General features: G+C 41.7%; 1 protein-coding gene and 1 pseudogene across 1 annotated transcript; one reads left to right on the forward strand and one right to left on the reverse strand.

Moving 5' to 3' along the window:
* Window positions 1-600: 600 nt before the first annotated feature.
* LOC127489576 (ubiquitin-conjugating enzyme E2 variant 2 pseudogene) lies at window positions 601-1,090 on the forward strand (annotated as a pseudogene).
* Window positions 1,091-8,733: 7,643 nt separating this feature from the next.
* Window positions 8,734-10,394, reverse strand: LOC100348075 (tubulin alpha-1B chain). Its single transcript, XM_002714094.5, has one exon. It carries the CDS (start codon window positions 10,290-10,292, stop codon window positions 8,937-8,939), a length of 1,356 nt encoding a protein of 451 aa, XP_002714140.1. The 5' UTR covers window positions 10,293-10,394; the 3' UTR covers window positions 8,734-8,936.
* Between the last annotated feature and the right edge of the window lie 211 nt (window positions 10,395-10,605).

Consider the following 10,605-nt stretch of genomic DNA (forward strand, 5'->3'; position numbering starts at 1 on the left):
AGGAGCCAGGTGCTTTTCCTGGTCTCCCATGGGGTGCAGGGCCCAAGCACCTGGGCCATCCTCCACTGCACTCCCTGGCCACAGCAGAGGGCTGGCCTGGAAGAGGGGCAACCGGGACAGAATCCGGCGCCCCGACCGGGACTAGAACCCGGTGTGCCGGCGCCGCTAGGCGGAGGATTAGCCTAGTGAGCCGCGGCGCCGGCCAACTTTCTTTCTTTAAGATAGTACTATTGACACACAATAAAATTCATATTTTCATATATTCAAAATCTAGTGTATATGTAAAAACATAACTAAATAATGCCAAATTATTTTCTGTGAATCCCTAATATGAAATGCTACTGACATAAACTTGAGTGAAAATCCTAATCTCAACATTTCTAAAAGTACACATGCACACAAATACAGACATAGACAGACTTGTATGATAAATTCCAGTTATTATAATTAGTAAAAAAAACAGAGGTCATACATGAATAATTTTTAGATAATTTATTGTATACTCAGTGAAAATATTTAAAATCATAAGGGACAAATATTAAAAATACTACAGGGCATATTCATTCTTTTAAAAATTCCATGGACTCAATTACATTATGTTCATAAATAATTACAGCTTCTTTATAGATAACATCTTTATAAAAATATATGATTTTGGACTGAAGGAGAAGACGGTGGTCTCCACAGGAGTTAAAGTTCCTCGTAATTTTCGCTTGTTGGAAGAACTTGAAGAAGGACAAAAAGGAGTAGGCGATGGTACGATTAGCTGGGGCCTTGAAGATGATGAAGACAAGACACGAGATGGACAGGCATGATTATTGGGCCACCAAGACCACATTATGAGAACAGAATATATAGCCTGAAAGTCGAATGTGGACCTAAATACCCAGAAACGCCTCTATCAGTTAGATTTGTAACAAAAATTAATATGAGTGGGATAAATAATTCCAGTGGAATGGTCGATGCACGGAGCATACCAGTATTAGCAAAATGGCAAAATTCATGCAGCATTAAAGTTGTACTTCAAGAGCTAAGACGTCTAATGTTGTCCAAAGAGAGTATGAAGCTTCGACAGCAACCAGAAGGATAAACATACAGCAGTTAGTTTTAAGGGAGCTCAGACTTGCCTTAAACCAACAACCTTCTACTCATATCAATGTCTTGACTAAACATCACAATGCAAAATACCCACACATTCAGTAAAGAATTCCAGCTGGGATATGTGACCCGGGCATTTGTAATATATTTAATGTATGTACACCCATTATGTTTTCAGGTAACTGGAGGAAAAATGCAGCATAATTTTTCTTTCTCTTGTTGAGGCACTGTCATTTAAACATAAACCTGGAGCGCTTCAAGTAGAATTCGGGTTTACAAGATGCAAGTGTGGCAAGACGTGAAGATGGCAGTGGAAACGTGTGTTTCTGAAAAGTAAAAATCCCAAGGACAAACAGAAATGGCATCTTTATCCATCTTGCTTAGTGAAAGAGCTGCAGTTGCAATTGTTTAAAGCAGCAGGTACAATGAATATTGTCACAACTTGTGTTAAATTTTAAAGCGGTGTGGGTGCTGACTACTAGTAGTATAAAAACAAGTTTAGGATTATTTTGATACCTGTATTTATAATAAAAAATGTTGGGGGGGTCGAAGAATTTCTGTTAAAAGTTGTTCTTGTGTGTTACATGTAACAGACATGGTAAATATTTGTTTACATTTCTTTGTTTAACAAACCATGCAGTTAAGTTCAAGTGAAGTCCACAAAAAAAGGAAATAGGTGTATGGAGATGTGATTTTGAGATTAAAGTTAGTCATAAAATGTAAATAAAACGTGGGAAGTGTCTTCGGAAAAAAAATACATGTTTTTTATAAAACTGACATTTTAAAGAATGCCTTTGAATGTAGGAAAGCAGATAGTTACAGACATACACACAAAAAGGAAATTAGTTCACTTTGTTACTTATATATTTTACATTTGAAATCCTCCTACTCAGATTTTAAGCTGCTAAAACATGGAAAGTTAATTATATTTAAAAATAAATTTATGGGGCCGGCTCGGTGGCTCACTTGGTTAATCCTCTGCCTGTGGCGCCAGCGTCCCATATGGGCTCCGGGTTCTAGTCTTGGTTGCTCCTCTTCCAGTCCAGCTCTCTGCTGTGGCCCGGGAGCGCAGTGGAGGATGGCCCAAGTCCTTGGATCCCTGCACCCGCATGGGAGACCAGGAAGAGGCACCTGGCTACTGGCTTTGGATCCGTGCAGCGCCAGCCATAGCGGCCACTTGGGGAGTGAACCAACGGAAGGAAGACCTTTCTCTCTGTCTCTCTCTCACTGTGTGTAAATCTGTCAAATAAAAAAAAATAAGTTTATCGGCTGGTGCCGTGGCTCACTTGGCTAATCCTCTGCCTGAGGCACCGGCACACGGGGTTCTAGTCCCGGCTGGGGTGCCGGATTCTGTCCCAGTTGCTCCTCTTCCAGTCCAGCTCTCTGCTGTGGTCTGGGAAGGCAATGGAGGATGGCCCAAGTGCCTGGGCCCTGCACCCGCATTGGAGACCAGGAGGAAGCACCTGGCTCCTGGCTTCAGATCGGTGCAGCACCGGCCGTAATGGTCATTTGGGGAGTGAACCAACAGCAAAGGAAGACCTTTCTCTCTGTCTCTCTCTCACTGTCTAACTCTGTCAAAAAAAAAAAGTTTATCTTAAATCATTATAAAACCTCAATGATGCAATGTCAATTCACATAATTTGTGCATCCGAGTGTTTAATAGGAATTAGCAGTCTAGTGTGGAACTGAAAATTTAAAATAAATCAACCTAGCATATTTGTATGTGTGTATTAAATTTTCTAATTCTGTGTGGCACTCTATAAAATGAGTATTTTTGCTTTTTTTTTTTTTAGCTGTGATTTTATTTCTCCTTTGATTTCTTTTTTCACAATTAGCCATTTCTTCTCCTCTGGAGATTTCATTGTTAATATTTTAAAATCTTATACTTATTTTCTAGATCAATTTCTTTCCTTTTAAAAATAAGTATTTCACTTTAGGAAAGACAGACACATATAGATATTTTCCTTCTACTGATTATTTTCTAATGTCCCTAATAACAAAAGTTAGACCAGGTTGAATCCAGGAGTTCAGAAGTCCTTGTGGGTCTTCTAATATAGAAGTGGCAGGGATCCAAATACTTTAGTCATCATCTATTTCATTCCCAGGGAGTTGGATTGCAAGCAGAGCAAAGAATCAAACAAGGCACCCAGATGAGGAATCCAGGCATTCCAAGTGACATCTTTTTTTTTTTTTTTTTAAGATCTATTTATTTATTTGAGAGGCAGAGTTACAGACATAGAGGGAGAGACAGAGAGAAAGGTCCTCCATCCGCTGGTTCATTCCCTAAATGCCTGCAACTGCCAGGGCAGGGCCGACCTGAAGCCAAGAACCAGGAGCTTCTTCCAGGTCTGTCTTTTTTTTTTTTTTTTTTTGTTGTTGTTGTTGTTGTTGTTGTTGTTGTTGACAGGCAGAGCGGACAGTGAGAGAGAGAGACAGAGAGAAAGGTCTTCCTTTTGCCATTGGTTCAACTCCAATGGCCGCCGTGGCCGGTGCATTGTGCTGATCCGAAACCAGGAGCCAGGTGCCTCTCCTGGTCTCCCATGCAGGTGCAGGGCCCAAGTACTTGGGCCATCCTCCACTGCACTCCCAGGCCATAGCAGAGAGCTGGCCTGGAAGAGGGGCAACCAGGACAGAGTCTGGCGCCCCGACTGGGACTAGAACCCGGTGTGCTGGCGCCACAGGCGAAGGATTAGCCTATTGAGCGGCAGCGCTGCCCTCTAGGTCTTTCATGTGGGTATAGGGGCCCAAGCACATGGGCCATCTTCCACTGCCTTCCGAGGACACTAGCAGGGAGCTGGATTAGAAGCAGAGATATACCAAATGACGTCTTAATGACTGTACTAAATGCCTGTCCCTAGGTCTCTACGTTTGCAATCATGAAATCATGATTTGTTTTTTTTTTTTTTTTTTTTTGTATTTTTGCATTACTCCTTGTCATCATGAAATTTTTGCAACTAAATTTCAGCTTCTCTAATTTCATTTTCAATTGTGTCCATTTTCATTTATTTTCCTTTGGAAATTATTTTTGTAAATTGTTTTTAACCTGATCTATTATATCCTCACATTATATATATATATATGTATATATGTATGTGTATATATATATATATATATTTGACAGGCAGAGTTAGACAGTGAGAGAGAGAGACAGAGAGAAAGGTCTTCCTTCCATTGGTTCACTCCCCATATGGCTGCTACGACACCCTGAATGCTGCGGCCGGTGCATTGCGCCCATCTGAAGCCAGGAGCCAGGTGCTTCCTCCTGGTCTCCCATGCAGGTGCAGGGCCCTAGCATTTGGGCCATCCTCCACTGCACTCCCGGGCCACAGCAGAGTGCTGGACTGGAAGAGGGGCAACCAGGACAGAATCCAGCACCCCACCAGGGAATAAAACCTGGGGTGCTGGCACCCCAGGAGGAGGATTAGCCAAGTGAGCCATGGTGCCAGCCTTATATTATATTTTTATATCTTCCAAAGACACATTTTATTTGATTTCATGACCTAAGAAATGTACTATGGTTTGTGTGTTTCTCCAGAGACTAAGTAATATGGTTCTTCTTCTTCTGACTAGCATTTATCAAAAAGAATTGATTCCATTAGAAATTATTTCTTGGGGAATATGAGGGAACATCAAAAGGTTTGTGGAAAATGGAATTAAGAGAGAAATTTATTCGTGTAAAAATGTTTGAAATCTATGCATGTTTTCCATGATGTTTATATTCTATTAAACTTTTGAAGATACCTCATAAACATTTAAGAATTTGCAAATTATGTTCCTTATGTGTGACTTTCTTTTAAAAAGTGCTCATTTAAGGACATTTTTTCTTTTTCTTTCTTTTTCTTTCTTTTTTTTTTTTTTTTTTTTTTTTTTTGCCAGTGTCTTGGCTTTCCATGCCTGAAATACTCTCATGGGCTTTTTAGCCAGATCTGAATGGGCCAGCACCTCATATGGGTGCTGGTTCGAGTCCCGGCTGCTCTACTTCCAATCCAGCTCTCTGCTATGGCCTGGGAAAGCAGTAGAAGATAGCCCAGGTCTTTGGGCCCCTGCACTCACATAGGAGACCCAGAGGAAGCTCCTAGCTCCTGGCTTCAGATAGGTGGAGCTCTGGCCCTTGCGGCCAATTAAGGGAGTGAATCAGCAGATGGAAGACCTCTCTCTCTCTCTGCCTCTCCTTCTACCACTTTGTAACTCTGACTTTCAAATACACAAATAAATCTTTTTTTAAAAAAAGAATGAAATACAAACTGGATTCATGTTATGATTTTCATCTTCATGAATTTCAGACTATAGTCTTAACACTAATTTAAAAATTTTAATAATATAAAGAGAATAGGTTTCATGCATTTCTTTGGTACAATTCTAAGAACATAACCATTTTTGTGATCAACAATTAGCTTAATGGGTCTTTTTTTTTCTTGCTCAGGAAAAGTTAGATCTTTACTTGACCACAAATTACCTTCTCATCATTTAGTGACAGTGCATAATGAAAAGAGTATCTATATAACATCAAGAGATATTTTTATGAACTTTCATCAGGAACCTATCACAATTCATTTGGTGAAACTGACAAGTGGTAAATTACTTCAATTTCCTTTTTTCATATGAGAATGAATCTTGTCTCCAAAACTTTTTGAGGAAATGGGAGAAAATTCATATGGGTTACAATTTCGAGTAAGGCAAGAGAAATCTTGGGCCAACCTTGAGATGGAGAGAATTATTTGTGAACAACCCAATGAAGGAATTGTGATCAGCCATGCTAGAGCAGGTTTTTCAGCAGCTTCTGATTTTCATAATCATGTAGCAGTAACTTAATAAATAGTGTGCTTGGGATTTTTAAAATCCTATTTCTAAATGATTAGACACATTATAGTGTATTTGTAAGAAAATAATTCAAGAAAGAGGGTATATTTTATGGAAATAAAGTTGCTTTTAAATCCTTTCCACCTTAAATATGTAGTTTCTTATGAAGAACATTCCTCACATTTGGATAGTGTAAAAAACCCTGCTTTAGTGAAGTGTAATTAGAGGGAAAGGCAGAGACATTTGAATCAATTTAACAAATATAAGCCAACAGTCTTAGAAACTGTAGTCTATCCTGGCACAGCAGGTTAATCAGCCACTTGCTACTATAACATCACATATCGGAGGGCTAGTTCCAGTCTTGGCTGCTCCACTGCCAATCCAGCTGCCTACTAGTATGCCTGGGAAAGCAGCGATGATGACTCAAGTACTTGGGCCTCTGCCACTGACTTGGGAGATACAGATGGTGTCTCATTCTCCTGGTTTCAACATGGCCCCACCACAGTCATCTGGGGGAGTGAAACAGCAAATGGAGGATCTCTCTGTCTCTCTCTCTCTTTGTAACTCTACCTTTAAAATAAATAAAATCAATCTTAAAATGTTGTTTATCCTATGTGAAATTCATTTATTCAGCTGAAACTGGAAATGTAGTTTCCATGAAAAAAATAGGATTATATTTATGAGATACTATTTCCAGGAAATAACTATCAACAAATCTTCCTGACACATCCCACACAAAGAACAGAAAAGGTGTACAGTTAAATATATTTAAGAAAATTATGGGGGCCGGCGCTTAGGCATAGCAGGTCAAGTCACTGCCTGAAGTGCCAGCATCCCATCTGGGCACTGATTCAAGTCCCAGCTGCTCCACTTCCAATCCAGCTCTCTGACGTGGCCTGGAAAAGCAGTAGAAGATGGCCCAAGTCCTTGGGCCCCTGCACCAGCGTGGGAGAACCAGAGGAAGCTCCTGGATCCTGGCTTTAGATCAGTACAGCTCCGACTGTTGTGACCATCTGAGGAGTGAACCAGCAGATGGAAGACCTTTCTGTCTGTGCCTCTGCCTCTCTCTAACTCTGCCTTTCAAATAAATAAATAAATCTTAAAAAAATTATAATCACATTTATATGTTTACCTACAAAAGAGTGAACAAAAATTCACCTGAATTAAATGCTTTGACAAGCAATATTCATCAGGTGAGAAAAGCAAAATCCAAAGCAAAATTAGCTGGAGAAATTAGCAGATAACTACAATCTTCTTCTTTCCTTAGTACTTTCGATTGTTCCTTATTATTCTAAGTAATTTGTATTTACTGACGTTAATGATTTTTATTCATAGGTGGGGGTTATGGAACAGCTAGAAGAATTTCCTTGCAGTTTTCTTTTCCATAGCATACATTCCTCATATTGTATTGACTAATCAGTTTATGTTTTCTCTTGTTTCTGGACATTTCTTTTTACTTTGTATTAAGTGTATATTTGACATATGCATAAATACACATATCCATAACATATACTTAACACACAAACTTCATAAACTAAAATAGTAGAAGGCCATTAACAAATATTGATAGTATGGATATCTTTCCCATTTTCCATAATCTTAATACTTTAATGAATGAAACAGAACTCATACAACATTTTAACTTAAAGAAAAATCTTGGGGCCAGTGCTATGGCGTAGCAGGTAAAGTCACCACCTGCAGTTCCAGCATCCCATATGAGCACATTTCAAGTCCTGGCTACTCTGATTCAGCTCTCTGCTGTGGCCTGGGAAAACAGTAGAAGATTGTCCTGTGCTCCTGTGTGGGAAGACCTGCAGGTAGCTCCTGGCTCCTGGCTTTGGATAGACGCAGCTTTCGTCATTGCAGCCAACAGGGGCGTAAATTAGTGGATGGAGGACCTCTCTCTCTCTGCTTTTCCTTCTCTCTATGTGTAACTCTGATTTTCAAATCAATAAATAAATCTTTTTTTTTTTTAAAAAGAATGATCTTTAAGAGTTTGATAAAACACCATGCAGTTGCTGTGGGAAGAAACTGAGGCCATAAATATTTCTGGTTTCTGACCATTTTAAAAAACTTATTTATATCCATTTTGCTTGTGTGTGTGTATGTGTGTGTGTGTGTGTGAGAGAGACAGAGAGACACACACAGAGAGAGAGAGAGAGACAGAAACAGAGAGATCTTAAAAATGATGGTTTTGTTCCCAAATTGCTATAGCAGTCAGATCGGAGCCAACCTATGAATTCAGGATCCAGGGCTTAATCTGGGTCTCTCATGTGGGTGGGAGGGACTCAAGTACTTGAGCCATCATCTACTGCTCCTAGAGTACATGCTAAAGAGAAGGTGGATTGGCAGCAATGTAACCAGGATGTTTACCCACACACTCTAATATGGCATGCCGACTTCCAAAGCAGGGGCTCAACAGCTTCACAAAGTGCCTGCTCCTTTTCATTTTTAACCACAGGACAAGCAGCTGGAGAACATACAGTTCTTCCTTACTTTAGAGCACAGCAGGGAATTCACATAGAGCCGGACACCATGTTAAGTAAAGTTTCTATACCAAAAGGTAGAAGAAAATTAGTGGCATTCTCCTATTGTAAAAGCTGTTATTTCTCTTACAGAAAAACTATAAATCTCTATGACCACATGTATATATGTGTCTGTAGTATACGTGTGTATAACAAGTGATATGAAATTCATTTGCTGTTTCCATCACAAATATGATAACTTAGGAAGACACAATAGCCCAATTATTTTAAATGTTATTGTAAAGCTTTTTCGCATGTTCAGTTTCAGAAAGGTATCATAGAATATCATTTTCTATTTATTTCCAACAAATTTTCTTTTTTTTTTTTTTTTTTTTTTTTTTTCTTAAAGCCTTTACTTTCAGACATGATGCAAATTATTTCACAGGTACACATGGAAAAACAGACATGATCACAGTTGAGTGAAGACAATGTAGCCGGGAAAGTCTAATGGCTGTCAGCTACTGTTGAAGCTGAAGTTCAGTGACATGCTGCAGGGCTCAAAGGAATGGAAAATTAGTATTCCTCTCCTTCCTCCTCACCCTCACCTTCAACAGAATCCACACCAACCTCCTCGTAATCCTTCTCCAGGGCAGCCATGTCCTCACGAGCTTCAGAAAACTCTCCCTCCTCCATGCCCTCCCCCACGTACCAGTGAACAAAGGCACGCTTGGCATACATCAGGTCAAACTTGTGGTCCAGGCGAGCCCAGGCCTCAGCAATGGCTGTGGTGTTGCTCAGCATGCACACAGCTCGCTGCACCTTGGCCAGGTCTCCACTAGGCACCACCGTGGGAGGCTGGTAGTTAATGCCAACCTTGAAGCCAGTGGGGCACCAATCCACAAACTGGATGCTGCGCTTGGTCTTGATGGTAGCAATGGCAGCATTGACATCTTTGGGAACCACGTCGCCACGGTACAGCAGGCAGCAAGCCATGTATTTACCGTGGCGAGGGTCACATTTCACCATCTGGTTGGCCGGCTCAAAGCAGGCATTGGTGATCTCTGCTACAGAAAGCTGCTCGTGGTAGGCTTTCTCAGCAGAGATGACGGGGGCGTATGTGGCCAGAGGGAAGTGGATGCGGGGGTAGGGCACCAGGTTGGTCTGGAATTCTGTCAGGTCAACATTCAGGGCTCCGTCAAACCGCAGGGAAGCCGTGATGGAGGACACGATCTGGCTAATAAGGCGGTTCAGGTTAGTGTAGGTGGGGCGCTCGATATCGAGGTTTCTACGACAGATGTCATAGATGGCCTCGTTGTCTACCATGAAGGCACAATCAGAGTGCTCCAGGGTGGTGTGGGTGGTGAGGATGGAGTTGTAGGGCTCCACCACAGCTGTGGAAACCTGGGGGGCTGGGTAGATGGAGAACTCCAGCTTGGACTTCTTGCCGTAATCGACAGAGAGGCGTTCCATCAGCAGGGAGGTGAACCCAGAACCAGTTCCCCCACCAAAGCTGTGGAAAACCAAGAAGCCCTGCAGGCCCGTGCACTGGTCAGCCAGCTTGCGAATTCGGTCCAGGACGAGGTCAATGATCTCCTTGCCAATGGTGTAGTGCCCGCGGGCATAGTTATTGGCAGCATCTTCCTTGCCCGTGATGAGCTGCTCGGGGTGGAAGAGCTGGCGGTAGGTGCCGGTGCGAACTTCATCAATGACCGTGGGCTCCAGGTCTACAAACACGGCCCTGGGCACGTGCTTGCCAGCGCCCGTCTCACTGAAGAAGGTGTTGAAGGAGTCGTCTCCTCCCCCAATGGTCTTGTCACTTGGCATCTGGCCATCGGGCTGGATGCCGTGTTCCAGGCAGTAGAGCTCCCAGCAGGCATTGCCGATCTGGACACCAGCCTGGCCGACGTGGATGGAGATGCACTCACGCATGGTGGCTAACGAGTTAGGAGGCGGAGAAGAAGACAGGAGCAGACGGCGGGTCCCCGGTTACCGTCCCCGACAAGCTAAGAGTCGAGGTAAGTAACGCACTCAAATTTTCATCTAATGGTTTACATGGTACTCTATTTTTATTTTTTCTGTGTAAAGCAGATGATCCAGGAAGATTTTTTATACAACCTCTACAATCACCTTCTATAACCTTTCTCAATGAGTCATTAGAAGCACTAGGAATAAAATCCGTAGTTAATGAAAGTCACTTAGAGAAGTGTCCTCCTTTAGCAGTATTAAATGATCATTATACATG

Source organism: Oryctolagus cuniculus, chromosome 14, assembly GCF_964237555.1.
Source record: "Oryctolagus cuniculus chromosome 14, mOryCun1.1, whole genome shotgun sequence".
NCBI classification, from domain to species: domain Eukaryota; kingdom Metazoa; phylum Chordata; class Mammalia; order Lagomorpha; family Leporidae; genus Oryctolagus; species Oryctolagus cuniculus.